The sequence below is a fragment of the Drosophila takahashii genome, chromosome 2R (assembly GCF_030179915.1).
Source record: "Drosophila takahashii strain IR98-3 E-12201 chromosome 2R, DtakHiC1v2, whole genome shotgun sequence".
Lineage (NCBI taxonomy): Eukaryota > Metazoa > Arthropoda > Insecta > Diptera > Drosophilidae > Drosophila > Drosophila takahashii.
The window spans coordinates 10,561,086-10,588,542 of NC_091679.1; the positions used below are offsets into that span (position 1 = coordinate 10,561,086).

At 41.7% G+C, this 27,457-nt stretch overlaps 1 protein-coding gene across 1 annotated transcript in view; it reads right to left on the reverse strand.

The window, feature by feature from the left end:
• Positions 1 to 27,457, reverse strand: part of LOC138912734 (transcriptional regulator ATRX homolog) — a 1,213,613-nt gene that overhangs the window by 872,331 nt on the left and 313,825 nt on the right. Inside the window, exon 6 of the mRNA XM_070213992.1 lies at positions 8,416 to 8,606. Within this exon, the coding sequence (XP_070070093.1) occupies positions 8,416 to 8,606 (191 nt within the window). The remainder of the gene's footprint in view (positions 1 to 8,415; positions 8,607 to 27,457) is intronic.

Genomic DNA, 27,457 nt, shown 5'->3' on the forward strand with positions numbered 1-27,457 from the left:
ACGGACAGACAGACAGACGGACAGACGGACATGGCTAGATATACTCGGCTATTGGTGCTGATCAAGAATATATATACTTTATGTGGTCGGAAACGTCTCCTTCACTGCGTTGCAAACATCTGACTGAAATTATAATACCCTCTACAAGGGTATAACAAGAGAGAGTCGGGTTGTTGTCCCGACTATCTAATACCCGTAACTCGGCTAAAGGGAGTGCGAGGGAGATAGATATATACCATTTGTTTGATTGCATATAACTTTTTATTGAATGGGCCGATTTGAAAAATATCTTCTACATTTCGATAAGTAAAAGTATACACAACAAAATTGCATTTATACTTCTTGGAAATCTTTAAAGGTGTGGGCGCCAAACACATTTTAAAATTGTTAGTGGGCGATTGTGGGCGTTAGAGACGGACGGACAGACGGACATGGCTATATCGACACGGTTAGTGACCCTGATCAAGAATATATATACTTTATAGGGTCGGAAACGCTTCCTTCTCCCTGTTACATACTTTTGCACGAATACAATATATATCTACGAGTAACGGGTATAAAAATTGTAAAATTATTATTTTGTGACGAATGCAAAAGCGTTTTTAAAAGTGTTTTAAGTCGATAGCATAGGACAAATGAATAACAAGATGTTATTTAAATTAAATTGCATTCAACTTTAAGGGAATATAGGCGAAACCAAGCTTCAAGCCAAAACTGAAGATTAATTCAGAGCTGTAACCACATACCTAGACGAGGCTAAGAAACCCTACTACACATACCAGCTCCAGAGTAGCAAGGGCTTGCAAGTACGGGCATAGAGCCCGACGTATCCAAAAATGAGATAATAGAGGCACTGAAAGAAAAAGGATTTCTAGCAAATAATATTATTAATATTTTCAACAGAAATAAAAAGCCGCAACCACTCTTTAAGGTCGAGCTGGACCCAGAAAGCAGAGCCTTGAAGGAAAATGAAGTGCACCCGATCTACAAACTGCAATTCCTGTTGCATAGAAGGATTACTGTTGAAAAACCGTATAAGCAATGCATAAACTGCCAAGATGACACACCAGAAACAACTGCGGGTTTCGATCAGTCTGCGTAGCTTGTGGAGGCTTCCACAACTCCGAACCGTGCTCTGCAAGAAAAGAAGACCTAACTGTGGAGAAATCCATACCGCAATCTACAGAGGCTGCCCGGTCTATAAGCTGAAGAGTCAGTTTCAACAAGCTTAATATGCACGCTCCCAGAATGTACAAAATGCATACGTGCCCCTAAACACAAATGGAGGAGTTTCATACGCCAGTGCCCTAAAAACCGGACTTGCCAACCAGACGGGAATCCCACAAGCTCAATGCTCCGAGCAAAGTATAATAACACCTCAGCAAGCAATAGGACAAATTCCAGACAGCATCGAAACCATGATGCTGACTCTACAACAGGGTATGATGGAATTTATGTCTTTCACGAAAACACTAATTCAACCCCTTATGCAAAATCAAAAGATTTTAATTAAATTGCTCACATCCCAACAATCTAAATAATCTATGCCTTGCCTTCGAATATCCATGTGGAATTTCAATGGCGTTTCACGGCACAAACTTGAAATAACTCAATTCCTCAATGACAACCAACTAGATGTTATGCTGCTGGCAAAAACGCATCTCACAAGTAAATTGCTATCGGAATAATCATTGGATCACTCGCCTATTTTAATAACTCTCCTTCAAAGCCCCAAAGTATTCGAGACCCCCTTCAGGCTGACCTCGCATAAAACTAACTGGCTAAAGTATAAACAGTACGTAAGTTCCCACATTGAGCTTACACCACAGCTTAACAATGAGAATGACATCGAGAATGACATCGACTTCTGTGCCGATGCCCTGAAGTCGGTACTCGTGGCATCAGCCAAAATCTCAACACCAGAAGAGACGATTGTGCGTAGCAGCCAATACAAAACTAATTTGCAAATCGAACAACTTTAATGACATTAAAAACCCTTAAGCAGGAAGAAGAGCTTGCGCAGCGCCGGTACATCGAGAGACTGTCGCCGACCAGCACAAAGCATCCTTTGTGGAGAGCCCACCCAAATTTAAGCTCTCCAAAAGAATCAGTCACTCCGATTAGAAACTCCTCGAGTAGTTCGGCACGCAGACAGAGCCGAAACATCGACTTTGCACCTACAAAATGTATTTCAGCCAAACGCCGCCAAAAACTCTTTTCAACTACGGCCGCTTAGCACTGAAATTGCAATTAACCCGATTTTGTTTCAAGCACCTGAAATTGCTAATGTCATTAGAAAGCAATTAAAACCGAAGAAGGCTCCAGGGGGGCGACCTAATAACCCCAAAAATAATAATTGAGCGTCCAAACTGCGCAGTGAATGTCTTATGCAAGCTATTTAACGGGATCACAAATCTTGGCTACTACCCCAAAAAATGAAAAAAGTGTGTGGCTATAATTATACCAAAGCCTGGGAAAGACCACACAATTCCCTCATCATACAGACCAATAAGCTTACTATCGTGCCTGTCCAAACTACTATAAAAATGCCTGCTTACGCACTATAGCCCTGCACGAGTAGAGTTTAAAATGAGCTTGAGCTTGAGCTGTTTGTTTGTGACTTTGGAATCATAGCTCATGGGATCATGGAATCATCGAGGAAGAGGTCTCCCTATGAGCCTATGATTCCATAAGCCCTTTCAAACAGTTCGGCTCGAGTAGCTCATGTCAAAAAAACAAACTGAACAAACAGCTCACGTTATTCGAACAAAAATAGCTCGAAGGGCTTAATGTCAAACATTTAGGATAAGCAAAGTACATTCCTTGTTTCTCGTTCGAAGCTAAACACGTTATTATCCTCGGTGGACCGCGATTTCTTAAGAATCAACAAAAAGAAAAGACGGTTACAAGAAATCTATGCTCGACAAGCGGTTTTTTTTGGCAAACGCTTAAAAAAATAGCGGTTCATCGAGGGTAGGTAATTATTTTTAGCGATTTTCAGGGGGAGAAACGTTTCATTACTTTTAATTTTTACAAAAATAATTGATGAAGAGGAGAACATTTTAAATCGAGTTGATCTTAAGATATTGCGGTTGCATGAAAAGGCACAGAAATCCGTTATCCAAATTAAAGCAAAATTAAAAAATTAAATAGTTACTCGAGTCCATGAGTCCATGAGCCTATGATTCCATGATCTTATGATTTCATGAGCCCTTTGTTTTCGAACGAGTCGAGGAGCTCATTGTATTAATTTAGGAGCTGAGCTATTCGATTTGAAAATTTTTGTGAGCTGATTTACTCGAGCTGTTTTTTGAAAACGGAGAAAAAGGCCTCTACGAGTATACTCGTGCAGGGCACCATATTTGGGCCGTTCTTTTAAAACCGAACGGATTTGACCAAAAAAAAATTTCACATGTTTGATTAGCCTGAAACTTTTTTTACACGTACTATTCGGAAAATAAGTAAACACGTGTATCAGGACTTGACCGAAAATAAATAATTTTTTTAGTTTTTTAGGCAACCACTCTTTAAGGTCGAGCTGGACCCAGAAAGCAGAGCCTTGAAGGAAAATGAAGTGCACCCGATCTACAAACTGCAATTCCTGTTGCATAGAAGGATTACTGTTGAAAAACCGTATAAGCAATGCATAAACTGCCAAGATGACACACCAGAAACAACTGCGGGTTTCGATCAGTCTGCGTAGCTTGTGGAGGCTTCCACAACTCCGAACCGTGCTCTGCAAGAAAAGAAGACCTAACTGTGGAGAAATCCATACCGCAATCTACAGAGGCTGCCCGGTCTATAAGCTGAAGAGTCAGTTTCAACAAGCTTAATATGCACGCTCCCAGAATGTACAAAATGCATACGTGCAATCCAAAGCCACCCCTGATGTTTTCTTTGCGAAAGCAGCCAGATCTTCATTTGGGCCCCTAAACACAAATGGAGGAGTTTCATACGCCAGTGCCCTAAAAACCGGACTTGCCAACCAGACGGGAATCCCACAAGCTCAATGCTCCGAGCAAAGTATAATAACACCTCAGCAAGCAATAGGACAAATTCCAGACAGCATCGAAACCATGATGCTGACTCTACAACAGGGTATGATGGAATTTATGTCTTTCACGAAAACACTAATTCAACCCCTTATGCAAAATCAAAAGATTTTAATTAAATTGCTCACATCCCAACAATCTAAATAATCTATGCCTTGCCTTCGAATATCCATGTGGAATTTCAATGGCGTTTCACGGCACAAACTTGAAATAACTCAATTCCTCAATGACAACCAACTAGATGTTATGCTGCTGGCGAAAACGCATCTCACAAGTAAATACAACTTCCAAATAAGAGGGTATACCGTATACACAGATCATCCGGATGGCAAGGCCTACGGAGGAACCGGAATCCTAATCAAGCACACGCACTGGGGTTCAAGGCTCGTGACCCCCAAGGAAAGGCAACTGTATAAATCAATTATAAATTTGAGCAACAAACTCGACTATGTCTCCCCTGGCAACCCCACATATTGGCCAGCTGACCCCAGAAAACTTCCGGACTTAATTGACTTCGCTGTGACCAAGTAACCCCAAGTAATTTAGTAAGCGCCGAATTGCTATCGGAATAATCATTGGATCACTCGCCTATTTTAATAACTCTCCTTCAAAGCCCCAAAGTATTCGAGACCCCCTTCAGGCTGACCTCGCATAAAACTAACTGGCTAAAGTATAAACAGTACGTAAGTTCCCACATTGAGCTTACACCACAGCTTAACAATGAGAATGACATCGAGAATGACATCGACTTCTGTGCCGATGCCCTGAAGTCGGTACTCGTGGCATCAGCCAAAATCTCAACACCAGAAGAGACGATTGTGCGTAGCAGCCAATACAAAACTAATTTGCAAATCGAATAACTTTAATGACATTAAAAACCCTTAAGCAGGAAGAAGAGCTTGCGCAGCGCCGGTACATCGAGAGACTGTCGCCGACCAGCACAAAGCATCCTTTGTGGAGAGCCCACCCAAATTTAAGCTCTCCAAAAGAATCAGTCACTCCGATTAGGAACTCCTCGAGTAGTTCGGCACGCAGATAGAGCCGAAACATCGACTTTGCACCTACAAAATGTATTTCAGCCAAACGCCGCCAAAAACTCTTTTCAACTACGGCCGCTTAGCACTGAAATTGCAATTAACCCGATTTTGTTTCAAGCACCTGAAATTGCTAATGTCATGAGAAAGCAATTAAAACCGAAGAGGGCTCCAGGGGGGCGACCTAATAACCCCAAAAATGATAATTGAGCGTCCAAACTGCGCAGTGAATGTCTTATGCAAGCTATTTAACGGGATCACAAATCTTGGCTACTACCCCAAAAAATGAAAAAAGTGTGTGGCTATAATTATACCAAAGCCTGGGAAAGACCACACAATTCCCTCATCATACAGACCAATAAGCTTACTATCGTGCCTGTCCAAACTACTATAAAAATGCCTGCTTACGCACTATAGCCCTGCACGAGTAGAGTTTAAAATGAGCTTGAGCTTGAGTTGTTTGTTTGTAACTTTGGAATCATAGCTCATGGGATCATGGAATCATCGAGGAAGAGGTCTCCCTATGAGCCTATGATTCCATAAGCCCTTTCAAACAGTTCGGCTCGAGTAGCTCATGTCAAAAAAACAAACTGAACAAACAGCTCACGTTATTCGAACAAAAATAGCTCCAAGGGCTTAATGTCAAACATTTAGGATAAGCAAAGTACATTCTTTGTTTCTCGTGCGAAGCTAAACACGTTATTATCCTCGGTGGACCGCGATTTCTTAAGAATCAACAAAAAGAAAAGACGGTTACAAGAAAACTATGCTCGACAAGCGGTTTTTTTTGGCAAACGCTTAAATAGCGGTTCATCGAGGGTAGGTAATTATTTTTAGCGATTTTCAGGGGGAGAAACGTTTCATTACTTTTAATTTTTACAAAAATAATTGATGAAGAGGAGAACATTTTAAATCGAGTTGATCTTAAGATATTGCGGTTGCATGAAAAGGCACAGAAATCCGTTATCCAAATTAAAGCAAAATTAAAAAATTAAATAGTTACTCGAGTCCATGAGTCCATGAGCCTATGATTCCATGATCTTATGATTTCATGAGCCCTTTGTTTTCGAACGAGTCGAGGAGCTCATTGTATTAATTTAGGAGCTGAGCTATTTGATTTGAAAATTTTTGTGAGCTGATTTACTCGAGCTGTTTTTTGAAAACGGAGAAAAAGGCCTCTACGAGTATACTCGTGCAGGGCACCATATTTGGGCCGTTCTTTTAAAACCGAACGGATTTGACCAAAAAAAAATTTCACATGTTTGATTTGCCTGAAACTTTTTTTACACGTACTATTCGGAAAATAAGTAAACACGTGTATCAGGACTTGACCGAAAATAAATAATTTTTTTAGTTTTTTAGGCTTGCCAAAAAATGTTCAATTTGAAAAAGTACCCTCTCATTGAAAATCTGTATCTCCGGTTATATGAATCCGATTGACTTCATGTCTTTTACATTAATTCCTTTAAAACCTCGTTTTTCAAAATAAAATTTCTAAAAAAAAGAAGTTTTCAATTTCTTAAAAATAAAAACAAAAAAAGATTAAAAAAAATTTTTAAACCATGGCCCCCACAAAAAAATAATTTTTTTTATTAAATTTATTTAATAAAAATAAAAAAATGTAAAATTTAAAAAATGTTTTTAAAAAATTAAAAAAATATATATTTAAAAATGTGTAATAAATTACATAATACAAAAAAATAATAAATAAAAAAAATTTAAATTTTTGTTTATTAAATAGACGGTTAAATAAATAATTGTAAGTTTTTAATAGATTAAAAAATGACTTTTTACTTTTTGTCATTCAGAAATTGTCAAAAGGCTTAAAACTTAACTTTTAATCATTAACAATTGTTAAAGGATTAGTAAACGATGAGAAAACATGAATTCCATAAGGATCCGATAAGAGTGAGAGAGTAGATCTACATGCTGCGACGTTTTTCCATAGAAAAAAGCCGCGGTTCGAAATTGGAAAAACTAAAAGTGGCTCCAACTTTTTACAAAAACCGATTGTAACTAACAATATGGCGCAAGTATTAAACAAAAAAAAAATTTTTTGTGGGGGCAATGGTTAAAAAAAAATTTTTAGATCTTAATTTGTTTTTATTTTAAGAAATTAAAAACTTTTTGTTTTAGAAATTTTAATTTGAAAGAAGAGGTTTTAGAGGAATTAATGCAAAAGACATGAAGCCAATCGGATTCAGAGATACAGATTTTCAATGAGAGGGTACTTTTTCAAATTTGACAATTAAGCAAGTCAACCGGATAACATCCGAAATTCGTACAGTTTTCGAACATCGGGAATATTGTAGTGCGATATTCCTCGACGTGTCTCAGGCATTCGGCCGAGTATGGCTTGAAGGCCTTATGCATAAAATCATAACATTTCTGCCAGAAAACACTCATAAGTTACTTGAGTCGTACCTCTACCACAGAGGTTGAGATGCAACATCACCCAACTAGTATAACATTGAAGTCGGAGTCCCCCAAGGTAGCGCACTGGGCTCTACCCTGATTGTCCTTTACACAGCAGACATTCCTACGAAAGAGAGGCTGACTACCTCCACATTTGCTGACGGCAGCGCAAAACTGAGCCGCTCGAGAATTCCAACTAGAGCAACAGCTCAACTAGCTGATCATTTCGTGGTAGTCGAAAAATGGCTATCAGACTGGAGTATCAAAATTAATGAACAACATATAACGTTTACCCTTAATAGACAATCGTGCCCCCGCTAGCTTTGAAAAGTACGCAGATGTAACATATCTCGAAGTCCACCTCGACAGACGCCTAACCTGGCGGAGGCACTTTTAATGCAAGGAAGTACACCTCAGACTTAAAGCTAGCAGCGTACACTGGATTATAAGCTCTCGGTCATCCCTGTGTCTACACTTTAAAGTTCTTCTCTACAACTCAACCCTTAAGCCCATTTGAACTTACGGCTCTCAGCTTTGGGGAAATGCGAGCAACAGCTACGTCGACATCATTCAGCGCTCACAATGAAAACATCCACAGTGATCGGTTCAAGATAAATTATCAAAGCAGAAAGCGCCTACCATAATAAGCTCACACTGCATCCAAATGATCCCAAAGAACCTGGGCTGCCTGGGTTGCCAGCCCAGCTATAAATATTAGGACCCGTCAGTCCAAATTCAGTCTACATGACTGTAACCTAAGTTATATTCTTAAGATTTGATATACTTATTGTTAGTCTTATTATAGAGAATATTCAATAAATTAAGCATATATATAAACAAAAAAAAAAATCCCTTTCACAGCTGCCATCTCCCACACTGGAAGTACTGGTGAAAACTTTAAATGTATTTTTTACCAGGTTGTAATAGATATTTTTTTATTCTGTCTCGAATGCTTTCTACTGTAGAAGTCACGTTTCCTCGATATTTATGTGGGTGATAAAATATTAGAGCACGAAAAGCTTCATAGCCGAGGAGCAAGCAACCAGGTCTTCCTTCAGTGGATAAAGACCATTCTTCCAGTACTCGAAACTTTTCGGAAATATCACTAAAAATAGAAAAAAATAAGGTTACATATTAAATTAGGTGGTTTTTTAATAAATATTTTGGTCACTAGTCGGACTCCAGTTTCGTTTGCTTAGATTAAGTGGCAAAAGTCGAGAATGTGCTAGCCTACACGCAGTGCTGCCAGTTTAGCCATTAAGTGGCTATATCTCGCCCATTTCAAAAAATGTTGCAACTTTTTTTTTAAACTATTAGTAACATGTCAAGCATTTTTGAAGTGAAACTTCCTTAGGCGCTTCCTCTTCCCTATTACCTATCAACGTTCTCTTTGTACTCTGCTTTCTTCTCTTCGCTCTGAGCGCGCTCTGCGCTCATATTTGTATTTTATGTGTATATATGTATTTGCACATAAATATATATATATTTATATTTTATATATATTTATATTTTATGAGTATATATGTATTTGCACCATGCGCGAGCGCGTGTAGAGTGAAGAGATATAAATAATATTGATTGCGTTAGCGGACTCGAGGTCTTTTTTAGAAGTTGAGTTTATAATTCAACAGTTTGGCATTTCAACACACTGCACTCGGTGAAGGGTGAACCTCGGACTTTCTGGGATTTGCAAATTTCGATAGGTCGTCAACGCTACCTCATCAGCCAGAGAAGAGGATGTGAGCTGAGCGTTGAAACTTCTATTTATACCACATCCAGGAATATGTAATTAAGCATTACATACTTAAAGGTGTGACTTTACGTCAAAGCTTCGTCGCTAAACTTCTAAAGTGTGTGAAAGCTATATTGGTTGTCTGTTTGGAAACAATCTGTTTCCCAATTTTTCAGACGTGAATAACAACAACTAATTTCTTAATTGAGTTTATAATTCAACAGTCTAGCATTTCAACACACTGCACTCGGTGAGGAATGAACCTCGGACTTTCTGGGAACCAATATAGCTTTTACACTTTTTAGTAGTTTAGCGACGAAGCTTTGACGTAAGTCACACCTATAAGTATGTAATGCTTAATTATATATTCCTAGATGTGGAATAAATAGAAGTATTACACACTTTAGAAGTTTAGCAGAGGCCAAGTTCAAGCTGCGTTTTGTCAGAGGTGGTGCGTCTGCATTCGTTTCATAGGACTATGTAAAAAAAAAATTTACCTTGATGGATGCTATATTTTCGGATTCTCTACAAATTCCCAAGTTAAACTGCGTTTTCCAAAAAGTTCCACTACGCAATGTTTCTTAGCAAAAGGACCTCAAAGTTCGAAAAATGCTGAAATTGGCCAACTTTCCGGAGCTCTCAGAGGCAAACAAAAGATACACTCTTTATCTTTCAAACCCCATACTTAGAACAGTTTTAGGATTTTTTTTTAAGGGAGAAACAAATTTTAGAAAACATAGTCAAAAAACATAAAAGTATACAGCTGCGGAGAAACAAATTTTAGAAAACATAGTCAAAAAACATAAAAGTATACAACTGCGGTCAAAATAGTAGTAGTGCTGCCGCCCTGTGTTTTTAAAATTTTGATGTTGTAACTTTTTTTATACAATTAGTCTAATAGTAAAATTATAATCAATATAATATTACCAGGAAAAGATCAATTACAACAACAAACTTTTAAATACACAGGGCGGCAACACTACTACTATTTTGACCGCAGCTGTATGTTTTTAAGTTTTTTGACTATGTTTTCTGGAATTTATTTCTGCCTTAAAAATTCCTAAATTTTTTCTTAGTATAGGGTTTGAAAGAGTGTATCTTGTAAACTATGTAAACTTACATAAATAAATATGAAATAAGCCAAATCCATGCTATGTCCTTGAATTATTTAACCTAACCTAACCTAATATAGAAAAAAAGAGATAATGAAATGATAAACGAGAGAATACTGCAAGTTGCACTTCTGTCGTGCGTAGGCTTGACACACCCATTTTCTTGTTTGATACAGGTATAGCTTTATTTTTCTTTTAACAACCTCTTAAGTCCGTTTTTATTGCCAAATGGTAGCGATAAGTGTTTTTGCCTTACTTTAGAAGACATTTCAAATGAAAGTCTATTGATATCTTTCTTCCACAGTGCAATCAAAGGGGCATTTGCTAAATTTGAGGTTATGATCTAAAAAAAATAAAATTTCTCCAAGAACCGTAAAAGGTGCATTTTCTGACTACATTCATTTTAAAGAGAATTCCTTATGGATGTACTCTGCTGGACTCGCTTTGTATCTCTATTTAAAAATTGGTTTTCTTTAATAAATATTCGTGTTGGACCGGTAACAAAAATACAGCATCTGATCTAACAACTGTAAGTTAGAAGAGGCGGCCTCTTTTGAAATACCTGAAACGTAACATTGAAGATTGGTCTTCTGTTAAAGGTTTTGGCCAAAAAAAGTGGTCAAATTCCCCATAGTGCATGAGTTATAGAATGCAATGGTTAGTGGTCCTCTTAGTCATCCAATATTCAGATAAGATTTTAATAAAGAGTTGATGTGTTCGCTTTGGTTGTTCCAAACGGAATAATTTTATTGTGACTTGAGATTCAAATCAAACCTCCGCCAAAGAATTTTATGTGTTTACAATTATGTATGTCTCGGTGAGTAATTGCTAACAAAGTGTTTTCTGGAGCTCTGCTGAGTGGGTGTCGTTTAGCAACATCCTGCCTTGTGCTGATGTTGCATTTCTTATGTCAATCCTATGTGGGACAACGAACGGCTAGCTGCCGGTCGCTGTCCACTTGGAAGAGGCACGGGTAATGAATGGAGCGATGGCCACATCTGTGATATATCCAAAGCGACATTGTGCAGAAAAGCATTGGGTGTGAAGATTAATTATGTTTTTCTAATTCTCCATATTGCCAGTACCGTTATCGCTAGAAGCACCAGCATACCATATATTACGGAAAAATGTGTTTCCTGTACTTTTCCCATGTACACTACTTTTTTGAGGTTTCTCATATCTTCAAGATGTAAAACTTCTAAGTTTAAGTCCTGTTTGGTGTTATTTATAAGTATCTGCTTACTTATTGTAGTGGTAAGTACTATATGGTCCTCTTTATGTTCCATAACTTGGCCATCATACTTTATGCCATTTATTTCGATCGAACAGTTTGCATATTTAATTGCTAACGCCCCCGAAACAGTAATATCTTCTCCACACGTGTTGTTTACAGGTAAGTTTAAGGCATTGAAAATGAATATGTGTCCATCCTCAGGTGCCAAAACCATTTCTCTCCCCTCTAGATTTACTGAATCGCATATTGGTGGTTTGTTCATTCCTTTTATCTCAACACCCAACTCTTCGCTCCACTATGGGAAAAAAGTCTATTTTTTGGCATAAACTCTAGTTTTAGAGATACAATTTAGAAATTTTTTATATATACTATATAGATAAAGGTGTAATTTCGGTTTTTGTTGCTTTTTGAATCGGACCATTGCTTTCATCCACCGCCCACACCGCATATTAAAATTAATTAGCAGGGATTTTAAAAAATTTGTATTTGTATTGGTAAGATGGTAAAATAATTTCGGTTTACGTTAATTTTTAAAATTTGTAAAAAAAAAAAATTGCTGACATGTACAAGAAAAGTGAAATATTATCTAAGAGCAGATGCCAATTTTAGCTTTAACGGGGGTCCAGCTTCTTTATATTTGAGCCCTTTGCAGCCAGGATTTTCACTTGACTTGTCCCTTTCCATAAAATCAATTTTTAAGATTAATGAAAGCCACTTAGATAGTTTTTTTATTTAAAAAATTTTTTTTTTATGGTTATAAGTTGCTGGATTTAAGTCCTTTTTTTGAAAAAACGTGCAAAAAGTTGCAAAAATTATTAGTTTTGCGATATTAAGGGGGTGCATGTCATAACGCCCGGTGTCATAACGCCCGTGGGCGTTATGACACACTCAAAAGTGTCATAGGGCCCGTGGGCCTTATGACACACTTCAAAGTGTCATAACGCCCGCAGGCGCTATGTCACTTTTTTGAGGGCCTTATGACACACAGGAAAGTGTCATAACGCCCTCAGGAAAAAAATATATTTAACTAATACTTTAGTAATTAATGTGATTTTTTTTAGATTTTTATGTCCGTTTTGGGTGAAATTTTCTGCTGACCGTTTTTTAGAGTTCCAATTTTATATTAGTTTAGATTATTTATATAAGTAAAAAAGTCGTATTCAGGTTGAGCGCGCGCAGTAAACAATAATGCGGCTTGCACTTTTATTCAAACAAATTTTTGTCTGCGCCCTTTATAACATTTTATTGAAATACTTGTAAGTGCGAGTAACATAGAGGCAATGTAGTAATCAGTTGTGTATAATAATTCAGAGATGAGTAATGTGGTAGAAGTCAAGTATTTGTAGTGAGGAAAAGCGCCGCTGGCAAAAATTTTTTTTGAAGCACTCAAAGCATATTTTGAAGTGCCAACATGGAAGGAAAACTACGTCCTGCGGCCTATCAATGCAAATAATACATTTTAGCACGTCAGCCATTTGGCTGAACTGCAAAGTATTTTCCACATCTTCTGAATCAGAACCGGAACATAACTCCTGAAATGTTTAACTGACTAAAATATGAAAAAGCATGAAAGGTATCATAACAAACGGTACTCTCTTCTCGGTAATCTCATTGATTCGAATGGGCTTTACAACAAAAAGTAATTCTCTTATCGGTATTCTCATTAACTCAAAATGCATTTTAGAATTTTTTAGAAGTTGCGGGCGTTATGACACTTTTTAAAGTGTCATAACGCCCGGGGGCACCATGACATTTTTTGAAAGGGCGTTATGACACTCGTAAAAGTGTCATAAGGCCCACGGGTCTGATCAGAAATAATAAACCATTTTGTTGCTTCACAAAATAAGCACTGAAAGTTCGCAAAGATTTTTCACTAATTTACGCACACAACAAAGTCAATCGAACAGCTGACTTTGTTCGTTTATCAACACTAAAGTGTTGTTAGTAAAAACTCAGATAACTGTTCTTGGCTAATTAAGGTATGTAATTTCACAAAATATATTTTATTTTTAAAAATAATTTGTAAAATAAGTTGATTTTATGCCAAAACAAGAAAGGAAGCTAGCTTCGGCCAGCCGAAGCTTATATACCCTTGCAGATAATTCCTATTAATTTACAAATCGCAAAAATGTTAATTTTCCTATTATTTCTCATTAATTTTGCGTTCGTTTCAATGGCAGCTATATGATATAGTAGTTCGATTTTGATAAAATTCAAATCGAAATTCGAAAATATTTGAAAAGAGTTATATCCTAGAGTAGAAGAGAATACAATAAAAACCCAAAGAAGCAATAATTTATTTCCTATTATATTCCCATTAATTTTCCGATCGTTCCTATGGCAGCTATATGATATAGTCGTACAATTTTGAAAAAATTTAGAATTGGATAAAAAATGACATTTCCAAAAGTAGGATGTTATAGGTTCAAAAACACCCAAGATATAATTTTTTACATGTTTTTTCCCGATTGTTCCTATGAGAGCTATATGATATAGTTTTCCGATCCGGCTCGTTCCGACTTATATACTACCTGCAATAGAAAGAAGACTTTTGGGAAAGTTTTATCCCGATAGCTTGAAAACTGAATGACTAGTTTCCGTAGAAACGGACGGACAGACGGACAGACGGACATGGCTAGATCGACTCGTCTAGTGATGCTGATCAAGAATATATATACTTTATGGGGTCGGAAACGTCTCCTTCACTGCGTTGCAAACTTCTGACTGAAATCATAATACCCTCTGCAAGGGTATAAAAATTGACTTTTTTCTCATAGAGCGCTCTCGCAAATAAAAGTTTCATGAACTTTTGAGCATTGGTTGTTAAAGAAGCTTATTTTATACTTATTAATTGCTACATAATTTGGTATTATTGTGTTCCATTAATTGGAATGGGTACACTCATAAAAAACAAGAAAGGAAGCTACCTTCGGCCAGCCGAAGCTTATATACCCTTGTAGATAAAAGAATGCTCACTCGGTGCAGTTCCAGGGATTCCAGATTCAGCGTTCCTATTTATTTAAATTTTGTTTTTAAGTAGTCAAGAATCAAAACGTCTACTTCCTACAAAGTTACAATGCATTTTCTTATATTTGTTTGAATATTCCTAAGGGAGCCTTAAGATATAGTGGTCCGATCCGGCTCTCTCCGACATATGTACTACCTGCAATAGAAAGAAGACTTTCGGGAAAGTTTCATCGCGATAGCTTTAAAACTGAGAGACTAGTTCGCATAAAAACGGACAGACGGACAGACAGACAGACGGACATGGCTAGATAGACTCGGCTATTGGTGCTGATCAAGAATATATATACTTTATGTGGTCGGAAACGTCTTCTTCACTGCGTTGCAAACATCTGAGTGAAATTATAATACCCTCTACAAGGGTATACAAAATGAAGAATTTCCTTAAAATCTAGAAAATTCTTTCTTGATTTTTTGCCAAAGGCAACCTCACCTTTGTTTCAAGAAATGATTTTTTTGAAAGGCACCATTAAAACAAGAAAAAATATTTCTTGAAACAAGAAATTAAATTTCTTAGGGCCGGTTTCTCGAGTCCCTGTCAAAGTCCCGGATAGCTATCTGTTCGAAAAACTTAAATACCAGATAAACTGTTCGTAAAAGCAAATCCGCTTTCTCGACTGCTTTAATTTATCTGAACGAGAAACAATTACAGAGTGCTGTTAACGCACAGAATTGTGCTGTGAAGGGCAAAAAATGGCGTGCTTCGATTATTTCATCAGCTGTTTGGGTATAATTCAAAGGAAAAGTCAGCTGTGATTTCGTTTCTTATTCTTAGTTGGCTTTGGGAAATCAGCTGTCATTCTATCGAGTCGAAAACGCTTAACAGGGGCTCCGAGTCCCTGTCAAAGTTAGCTCTCACATTGTTGCTCGAGAAAGCCAAAATGCCTTAGCAGGGACTTTATCTGTTCGAGAAATGTTAGCCGGCACTCGAGAAACCGGCCCTTAAAACAAGAAACGGTTTTTTAGAAAGCCACCATAAAAAAAGAAAAAATATTTCTGGAAACAAGAAAGGCGATTCTTGTTTCAAAGGTTGCTTCTTTCTTGTTTCAAGAAATTAAATTTCTGAAAACAAGAAATTAAATTTATTCAAACAAGAAATGGTTTTTTAGAGGGGCACCTTCAAAACAAGAAAAAATATTTCTTAAAACAAGAAAAGCAATTCTTGATTTAAGAAATAATATTTATTCCAGCTTCCGAGATCTCAGCGTTCATTCGGACGGACAGACAGACAGACAGACGGACATGGCTATATGCGGAGTATATATAAATTATAGGGTCGGAAATGCTTTCTTCTAGCTGTAACATACTTTTCCACGAATACAATGTACCCTTTTACTCTACGAGTAACGGGTATAAAAATAACAAAAAACAAAAGAGAACGCTATAGTCGGGTGCCCCGACTATCAGATACCCGTTACTCAGCTAAAAGAAGTGCGAGGGAAATGGAGATAGAAAACTTTGATCGGGAATAACTTTTTAACGATTTCAAAAATTTCTTCTATATTTCGATAGGTATTGATGAACACCATAAAACTGCATTTTCACTTTACTAAAATCTTGAAGGGTGTAGGCGCCAGACGCATTTTAAAATCCTTTGTGGGCGATTGTAGGCGTTAGAGGGGGCGTGGCCCTCGGCTGAAAAAAACTTGCGCTGCGTAGGAAGCCAAAGAATATGTGTGAAAAATCCCAATTTTCTAGCTTTTGTAGTTCCCGAGATCTTAGCGTTCATACAGACGGACAGACAGACAGACGGACATGGATAGATCGACTAGGCTAGTGATCCTGATCAAGAATATATATACTTTATAGGGTCGGAAAAGCTTCCTTCTCCCTGTTACATACTTTTGGATGAATACAATATACCCTTTTCCTTTACGAGTAACGGGTATAAATAGCCAACATTTTATATTGATGGGGTTTGTCATACAAATAATCAAACTATACTCCAAATTTTTAGTTTAGCTCAGGATCAAACTATTTAGAAACTAATATCGGGGCAAAATCATGTGGAAATATGTTTTATTCAAGATTCAAAGTTTTTGGCTTGGTGGACTTTTTGGTGGAAGTGCCCATATCTATTTAAAAACGAGGACGGAAGCTGACTTCGGCAAGTCGAAGTTTTAATGCCCTTGCAGATTTCACGAATTAAAATTTGACTACAATAGCAACATGAATTAATAAACATAATATTTCAGATTTGAAAAAATTAAATTTTAAAATTTTCCACCCTATTGTTCCTATGGGGGCTATAGGATATAGACGTTCGATCGGAACGCGCTTTTACCCTGACCAAGGTATGCACAAAAAAATACGATTTGGAAAGATTCATGTCATTAGCGAAATATCCTGGAAAACATCAAGTTTTAACCGATTTCAACCTATTATTCCTATGGGAGCTATAGGATATAGACGTCCGATCGGCACGCGCTTTTACCCTGATCAAGGTATGCACAACAAAATACGATTTGGAAAGATTAATGTCAATTGAAAATTTAATACTATTTTGTATTACAACGCGAAAACTTGTGATTGCAGGGAAATTTGATATTTTATTTTAGCGACGACGAAAGGGAGTTTGCGCAATGAGATTCATATGACAACTAACTCTTTAATTTCAATATATAAACGCTTAAGCCTAACTTAACGAAAGGGGCGAGAGACGGGGCGAATTCGCGAGCGCGATTAAATCTTTATTGCGCTCCCGCTCCCGCCTTACACTATTCAACAAAGTTCATTATAAAAGCGCAAAGTGCGCAAACACCGCCCCCTCTGAAGGACCACCGTCTTCAGCACGCCACAGGCAGCACCGCCAGCCTATGGACCGCTCGCCGATACGTCGTATCCTTCGTTTTCACGTCCGCCACTCGGACCTTGCCGTCAGCGCCGACGTGCACCGCCACGATCCGACCGATCATCCACTGCTGCGGCGGAAGATTGTCCTCGGCGACGACGACGAGAGCTCCCACGGCGACGTTTGGAACCTCCTGGTGCCACTTGTTTTTCGCCTGGAGGCTCGAGACGTACTCCCGGGACCATCGCTGCCAAAACCTGTGCCTGAGAGACGAGACACTGCGCCATCGTCGCAAGCAGGTTGGGCTGACTTGGTCCGGGAGCGCTGCTGAGGGTGGAGCTAGTAGGGGCCCGCCGATCAGGAGATGGCCTGGGCTTAATGCTTCGCCGTCGTTGGGATCTGTGCTGATCGCTCCGAGGGGCCTGGAGTTGAGCACGGCCTCCACGCTGGTGAGGAGAGTTCCGAGCTCCTCCGCGGTCAGGATGTCTTCGCCGACCGTCCGAAGGAACAGGTGCTTTGCAGACTTCACACCTGCCTCCCAAAGTCCGCCGAAGTGAGGTGCTCTGGGCGGTATGAACACAAACTCGCATCCTCTTCTTGATGCGAATGTTTCGATACCGCCCCCCTGCTCCTCCAGACGGGCCCGGAACTCTCTCATGTGGCGATCGGCTCCGACGAAGTTCGTCGCGTTGTCGCACCACACCTTCTCCGGAATCCCGCGTCGACTCACGAACCTTTGGAATGCCAACAAAAACGCATCAGTGGTGAGGTCGGACACTAACTCTAAGTGGACCGCTTTGGACGCAAAACATACAAACAATGCCACGTATGATTTGTACGGCGGCTTACCACGAATACGATACGTTGTGTTAAATGGGCCACAAAAATCAACACCACAGATATTAAAGGGGCGGAGAGCTCGAAGTCTGTCTGATGGCAAGTTCCCCATGATTTGCGTCAAGAGTTGAGGTTTGCACCGAAAGCAACGAATGCAAGACCGAACTGTTCTGCGGCAAACTTCCTGCGCATTTACCAACCATATCTTTTCTCGCAACAGACTTACAAGAGCTCGAGGGCCAGCATGACAATTTGTGACGTGCAGGTAGGACACGTAGGCTTTAACAAACTGTGAGCCTTTAGACAACAACAACGGGAATTTGGCTTCGTACGGGATAGGAGCATTCAATAACCGACCCCCAACTCGCAGCAATGTCGAGGAACACCAATCTAGTTTTTTCTCCTGAAGAAAAGGGCTTAGTTTTTGAATATTCGTTGCTACCGGTTTATTTTTCCGAATTTTGCCTATGTCGTCACTGAACTCGTGTGATTGGATCACTTCCACTATTTTCTCGAACGCAAAATTCAGTTCTCTTGGAGTAATACTTTTTTCAAAAGGCTGCGACACTTTTTTGCATCTTTGAATAAACCGAAAGACCCACACGAAAACCCTTAAAAGCCTTATGTGCGACGAAAAGGATTCTATTTTCTGAAGCACACAATTAGGCTCAGGGATAACCACAAGCGCCAAAGCTGCTTTGCGTAATTCCATCGACACGACATCAGCAGGTACTTCGAAGTGTCGATTCACAGGCCAATCTTTTTCTGCATCGAGCAAAAACGACGGCCCAGCGAACCAAATGGAAGCTGTGAGTTCCTCAACGTCACATCCCCGTGACACGATGTCCGCTGGGTTTACTTTCGTGGGGACATGTCGCCAAATTGCTTTTTCCGACCACTCTTGGATCTCTGCAACTCGGTTTGAGACGAAAACCGACAACGACGACGGATGCGTTTTAATCCAATGCAGAGTGATCTCCGAGTCCGTCCATAGGAACACCTTTGTGATCGGAAAATTAAGCAATGGTCTTACACGATTATAAAGATCCGCAAGAAGGTGAGCTGCGCACAACTCAAGGCGGGGCAAAGTTTTCGTCTTGAGGGGAGCTACTTTGGATTTTGCTGTCAATAAAGATACTTTTAAACCTTCAGCGGTACTAGTGCGAACGTAGATGCACGCTCCATATGCTCGCATGGAAGCGTCAGCGAAACCATGTATTTCTGCCGGGACTTTGGCGTCTGTATGAACGAATCGCGATACCTCGATCTTGGGCAGTTGCAACAGCGTTCCCTTAAAAGCTTCCCAAGATGTCTGCAGTTGCATCGGCAGCGACTCGTCCCAGTCTAACTTTCGAAGCCACAGTTCCTGCAACAACATTTTTGCCCTAGTCACTAGAGGGCACAACAGGCCAAGCGGATCGAAAAGTCGGGCAGTCACCGACAGTATGTTTCGTTTTGTCGCACGAAGATCCAGGAAAGAGTCATCCAACCGAAATTGAAAGTAATCTTTACCCGGCAACCAAACCACGCCAAGGGTCTTAGTTACGTCTGAGTCTGCCGTTAGCGGCATGACAGCGCTTTCAGATGCGGATAACTCTGGGCAGTTAGAAAACCACTTTGCCAATTCAAATCCTGCCTCTTGCAATACCTGAGAAACTTCGTCTCGAAGGCTTAGCAGGTCCTCAACGCTTCTGGCGCCAGTCAACAAATCGTCAACATAAAAGTCATTCTGAATGACCTTGGCGGCTTTTGGACACGAATCCTGCGCGATCTCTCCAAGCCGATTTAAACACCGAATCGCTAGATAGGGGGCTGGCGAAGTACCATAAGTCACGGTGTTCAGCTTGAAGATTTTTAGAGACTCAGATGGATCTCGTCTCCACACTATGAGCTGAAAGTTTCGGTCAGCTTCGTCAACCATTACTTGACGATACATCTTTTTTACGTCTGCTGCAAGCGCAAACTTGTGCAGTCTGAACCGAAGCAGGGTCGAATACAGCTCCTCTTGAATGGTGGGGCCAACCATCAAGATGTCATTCAACGCGACCTGCGTCGATGTACGGCTCGAGGCGTCGAATACCACTCTCAACTTTGTCGAGGTGCTTTGAGGTCGCAGCACGCATTGGTGCGGAATGAAATAGTGCGGACTGTCTGGGATTTTATTGTTCGTAGAAGACATATGGCCCATCGCTTCATATTCTTCCATGAATTCCAGATACATCTTTTTTAAAGAAGGATCTTTGGATAATCTTCTTTCAAGCGACAAAAATCTACGTTTCGCAACTTCATATGATGAACCAAGAGTGTTTGGGTCAGATTTGAACGGCAGACGAACCGAAAATCTCCCGGACGACAATCTTTGAGTGTTTTTCTCAAAGTGTTGCTCACAAAGTTGCTGCTCAGGAGTATGGACCTTGGCCTTGGGCGGCAAGTCCTCCACAGACCAAAATTTCTGCAGGGTTGTGTCGATTGACTCCAACACTTCTTCCTGGCAGCTGAGATGTACCAACTTTTCCGTATTTCTTATTTTTTCTGAGGCACATCTCCCTGACACTATCCAGCCGAGAACTGTTTTTTGCAAAATGGGGAACTCAGGCCCTTGCTTTATCTGGCCGACTGACAATAGTTCAAAGAACGAGTCTGCGCCTATAAGCATATCTATTTTTTGGGGCTTGAAGAAGAATGGATCTGCCAATTGAATATTTTCAGGCACCCTCCAGCCGCTGGTGTTCACCGTTTGATCCGGATGATAACCAGAAATATTTTTTAGTATATAAAATTCGGACGACAATTGACTGCTACCCACTCGCGACTTAACTATCGTGTGAATTTTCTTGGTTGCTTGAGCATTAGTTCCACCAATGCCCCGCAAGCTCAAACACACGTCCTCTCTCTTAATCTGAAGTCTCTGAGCGAGCTCATCGGTCACAAAATTTACTTGTGAACCAGAATCGAGCAACGCTCGAGCCAAAACTAATTCGCCACTTTTTGTTTGGACGCTCACGATGGCTGTGGCAAGAATAACTTTATCCGATGCAGTCGCATGCATAACATGCGAAGTGGATGGAGTATTCTGCAAGAGCGTGGGCTGAGGAGGAGCTGGCAACGCGAGATTTGATGGCGAGTAAATGTGCAGCAATGTGTGGTGTGAGGACTTACACACCCTGCATCTTTTCGATTTGCACCTTTTTACCGTGTGGCCCTTTCGGAGGCAGTTAATGCATAAAGGAGCCTTTTTTGCAAAATCGAATCTTTGCTGAACTGTTAGGGCAGCAAAAGCAGGGCAACTTCCTACTTGATGTTCTGCTGAGTTGCAAAACACACATACTTCGGGGTCGTCTATGGCAGCAACAAACGAAAAACTCCTATTTCCATTCTTCTTAGGATAAGCCTGGCTCTGCTGAACAATTTTTGGCTTACACGCTTCTTCGGCAACCATATGCTGATAGCGCTTGTTCAGGGCCGACTCACACTCGCTCCAAAGAGGAAGCGAAGTATAATCTAGCGATTCTTCCCATTTTCTTTTAGTTCCTGCATCGACTTTGCCCATTACTAGATGGATGAGGATGGCATTCGTAATACGTTTGTCATCCCCAATGGACAAAAGAGAATCGTATAGCGCTGTGACTGTGTCGATCAGGTTTCTCAAGGCTGTAGCTGATGGCTGGGAAATCTTTGGCAGATTAAACAGTGTCGATATATTGTCAAAAAAAATTAAACAATCATTATCGTACACCCGCCTTAGGCTAGCCAGGGCTTTTGGGTAATTATTCGCTGTAACTTGGAATGCCCTGACTGTTCCTAGCGCGTCTCCAGCCAAACACGATATTAGATGGTTAAATTTTTCGATATCGTGCAGCGTGTCATCTTTGTCAACAAAAGTTTCGAAAAGGCTGTGACGACCCGACGTCACAAATAATAAAAAAAGAACATTCCAAAAACACATCTATCTTTTTTATTCTCACTACGCCGCACCACATTCAAAATACGCGCCAAAAAGCGCACCCGTTCAAACCGCGCGCCCAAACAGATACGTTGGTCACACTAACATATCGATAAACAACTACCAGGTCTGGCCACACTAACCCTTACGATACTTCGATAACCTAGTACCATCGCTATATTGAGGAACCGATAACGAGTTATCGATAGCGGTATTCTCAACATCGACCGCTCTGGGCACACTCAACGGGGCCTATATAAGCAGAGGCAAGACCCCAGATGAGTGACTTGCGTTCCGACGATCTTCGAGGAAACATCAGCAACAAGGAGAAATATCCGGGTAAGTGTTCTGGTAGATAGTCTTGGTATTGGTGGAGGATCCGTAAGAGTGCGGTTTTAAATCGGCTCTACGACCTGGTGAGGATCACTGGCGTCCCGGTGTGGTTTCCCTGAAATCAGCCCAGACCCAGTCGTGATCACTGAGGCGGCCCGGTTTACGTAATACAGGCCCACCTCAGTGAGTTCCCCCAGACGTCACGTTTCCGGCTTCCGACCCAGAAACGAAACGGATGTAGAAACGGCAGGTCGAAAGAAAACTAACGATGCCCGGCAGCCGAAACTAACGATGCCCTACATTCCCGAATCCCACTAGAAATCCAAGTAGATCGTTCCCAACGACCCAGAACACTACAAACCCGACGTACACGACGTACACGACGTACGCACGACGAAGCAGTTCTCACTCGGCCGCCCGCAGCGCCAACGCGATAACCCGGCCACCCGCAGCGCCAACACGGTCACTCGGCCGCCCGCAGCGCCAACGCGACAACCCGACCATCCGCCGCGTCAACGCGACCACTCGGCCCATCTACGACGTCAACACGATCACTCGGCCCACCCCGCAGCGCCGACTCGATCTCACACGCTTCTATAGCGTCACGGACACACCGCGAAGCAGTCCCTCTCACACGCTTCTATAGCGTCACGGACACACCGCGAAGCAGTCCCTCTCACACGCTTCCATAGCGTCACGGACACACCGCGAAGCAGTCCCTCTCACACGCTTCTATAGCGTCACGGACACACCGCGAAGCAGTTCGTCTCACACGCTTCTATAGCGTCACGGACACACCGCGAAGCAGTTCATCTCACACGCTTCTATAGCGTCACGGACACACCGCGAAGCAGTTCATCACACTCGCTTCCGGAGCAACGGATCTACGACGGCAAGCAGATCTCCACACACGCTCCCAGATCTACGACAGCAAGCAGTTCATCACACTCGTTTCCGGAACATCGGACCCACGACGGCAAGCAGTTCCTCACACACGCTCCTGTAGCATCACATCCCGACCGCAAGTAGTTCACCACTCGGCCCTTCCGGAGCGCTGAACCAACGAAGCAAGCAGCTCAACTCACGTATACGTCATCACCCGACAAAACACTACTTTTGTACAATTACTACGAAATACACGCCTACTTTATAGTTCTATCCCTCTGTGTCATTCTTGGGGAAAGGGAGGTAAACCGATCTATAGAGGAAATAGAAATATCTGTCTCGAACCCTGACCACGGCGAGCTATACCGCCTCCCAAAACAGGGTCGTTACAGTGGCGCCCGAACAGATTGAAGACAAATAGACAGAAACCTCAAACACCACAAAGATCGTTTACCCTCTTCCTCAACAAATCACAGATAAAATGGCAGACAAGCTAACTAGAAGCTGGATCTCCAATTGTAATAAAACACAACTGGAAACCTATCTGATGGAATTTGACATCGAGCCAGAAACACTGTGCGAAGACATGCGAAAACAAATGTCGGAGTTCATAAAGAACGGTGACCACAGCGAAAAAACCATCATACGCCTCCTAGAACTGGCACAAAAACACGCAAGGACCCCATCACCAGCACCCGACGGATCAGGGAATCAACCGAAAGGGGCTAAGGGGACATCCAACACGGAGCAACACATCAGCGAGAAAACCCCAAACTTGCTACAAATACCAGACACACAAGCGACAAGCAGCGGAAAGTCGATACCCGAACCCAGGAAGACTGACAAAGTGGCCACAATGGGAGTAATACGTAGCTGGGGAGAATTTTATGATGGCACGGGCGACCCGACAGAATTCATCTGTAGAACGGAAGAGCTGGCAAGGGCCTATGGGATAGAGCTCGACCAAGCAGCAGGAGCTATGGTGATTTTGCTCAGAGACTGTGCCTTGGACTGGTGGCATACCCACCCAATTCCAATGCCATCATGGAAAAGCTTCAAGACAGAATTCCTGGGATACTACAGACCGGCGAACTCCGAAGAGAAAGCGATGGAAAACATAACACGCAGGCACCAGGGTTCAAACGAGCCAGCAAAGGACTACGCACGGGAACTTCGTAAAATCATGAGATTTACCACTCTCACGGAGGAAAAGAAACTAGAGTGGGTCTACCGAAACAGTCGAGTGGAGTTCAAAAAATACGCCAAACGAGGGGAATGCCGAACCCTAGCGGAATACTTACAGTTGGCAGAGGAATTCGAGGCCCTCCAACCACAGGAACGCGCACCACAACACACTTCGGAAAGCCACTGGACACAACGGCAGCAACCGGGAAATTCCGGGAGACAAACGAGAAACCAATGGAGACCACAGGAACCTCCACAAGCACTGAGCAGAGGAATAACTCGATCATTCAATATGAATAATAGATGTTCAAGGTGCAAAGAAGAGGGACACAGAGGACAGCAGTGCAACAATACGCCAAGAATATTCTGCTGGATATGCGGACAGGATGGAATACGAACGATCCATTGCTGTCGCCGGAACGAAACGTCGGGAAACGCCAGAGGCCCGGGGGATCACAGCGGGTGCCCAGGGCAAACACCACACCCGCAACATCAATAAACTTCAACGGCCGACGACTACTTGCACAAGTAAATATAGGCAACGCAAGAGTTCGCGGGGCCATAGACACAGGAGCTACAAGAAGTTTCATCGCCAGGAAACTAGCCAGCAGAATAGCCAGACATGGGAGGAAAAAACAAGTAACCGAAGCCATTAGGCTAGCAGACGGAACAAACAGAACGGTCACAGAGGCACTAGAAGTTCCAATACAACTCGGAAACAAAACAAGCACAACAACGCTGCTAATCCTCGAAGAGGTAATCGGCGACCTTCTGCTGGGGATAGACTTCTTGGAACAATGCAACGCGACACTACAATGCGGAGGACTCACAGCAAAGATGAACGGGGACCAAAGAAACAAAAACAGGAGGAAAAAAAAGAGTCACGGCATAGGATCACTAGCGACAGGCGATCTAACGGAAGCAGAGGTACAAGAAACCCTTGAAAAAGAGTTGGAAATGATGAGTCAAGTCAAGGGAGTCAGCCATATTGCCACGCATAGGATATTCATGAAGCACGATCGCCCAATCAAACAAAGGTACTATCCTCGAAACCCAGCCATGCAAGAAATAATAAACAAACAAGTGGACGAGCTTCTGGCTCAGGATCTCATCGAACCCTCGCATTCCGCTTACAGCTCACCAGTAGTACTAGTAGAGAAGAAAAACAAAGAATGGAGACTTTGCATAGACTACAGGCAGCTGAACGAGCACTCAGAACGTGACGCATACCCAGTACCCCGTATGGACCACATACTCAACCAACTACGAGAGGCCAAATATATAAGTACACTAGACTTAAAAAGTGGCTACTGGCAAATACCGATGGATAAAGGAAGCAAACAGTTCACCGCGTTCACCGTACCTGGGCGCGGGCTGTATCAGTGGAAGGTAATGCCCTTCGGACTACACACAGCACCAGCCACGTTTCAAAGAGCTCTGGACTCAGTCATAGGACCAGAGATGGAACCCTTTGCATTCGCATACCTGGACGATATAGTGGTCATCGGGCGTACCAAAAGGGAACACATGGAAAAACTACAGGAAGTAATGAGCCGACTACGCAAAGCAAATTTGAAGATAAACGCAGAGAAATGTCACTTCTTCAAGGAAGAGCTGAAGTACCTAGGCCATGTGGTTAGCGCAAGGGGGATACACACGGACCCGGGAAAAATAGCCGCGATCCTAGACATGCCAAGCCCACAGACAACGAAGCAAGTACACAGCTTTCTGGGAGTAGCTTCATGGTACAGAAGATTCGTCCCAAACTTCACGGAACTGGCACAACCACTATATAACTTAGTGAAAAAAGACACGAAGTTCAAATGGAGCGAGGAGGCAGAACAGGCAACGCAACACCTAAAAAAGGCACTAACGGAAGCACCAGTTCTGGCCTGCCCAGATTTTGGGAAAACTTTTCTACTCCAGACAGACGCCAGCAACTGCGGACTAGGAGCGGTCCTTACTCAAGAAGACGAAGACGGCGAGCACGTGATATCGTACGCCAGTCGGAAACTCACAAAGACGGAACAGAACTACTCAGCAACCGAAAAGGAATGCCTGGCAATCCACTGGGGCATCCAGAAGATGAGGATGTACTTGGAAGGTTACCACTTCATAGTCATCACGGACCATCAGGCGCTAAAGTGGCTTAACTCGATAGAGAGCCCATCAGGACGGATCGCCAGATGGGCGTTGGCAATGCAGCCATACTCGTTCGAGATTCGCTATCGCAGAGGAAAGCTCAATGTCGTGGCGGACGCATTGTCCAGAATGCCAGAAGAAGAAGCCCACGGAGCCGAAATCGAAGAAGACGTCTGGATTAAACGGAAAGTTATAGACTTAGAAAAAAACCCCGAATCATGGCCAGATTACGCGATAATTAACGGAAGGCTATATAGGCATATACCGTCATGGGCTGCAGACGAGGACACACAGCCATGGAAACTATGTGTGGCTAAAAAACAACGAGAGCGAGTACTTCGAGAAAACCATAGCGAAGCAACAGCAGGCCACCTAGGGGTGAGAAAAACAAAACACCGGATAATGGCACAATACTACTGGCAAGGAATGCACAGAGATATACAGCAGCATGTGAGAAGCTGCGAAACGTGCCAACGCTACAAAACATCTCAGCAACAAGCAGCAGGGAAAATGTTGTCAGAAATAGCAAAAGTACCCTGGGAAACCCTATGCATAGATTTCGTGGGCCCACTACCGAGATCCAGCCACGGTAACAACATGTTGCTAGTGATGTTCGACAAGTTCACAAAATGGGTAGAAATTGCAGCCGTCCGGAAAGCAACGACAGATATCGTACTAAAGGTACTAAGGGAACAGGTCATATCCCGGTTCGGAACACCAAAAAAAATAATCTCGGAC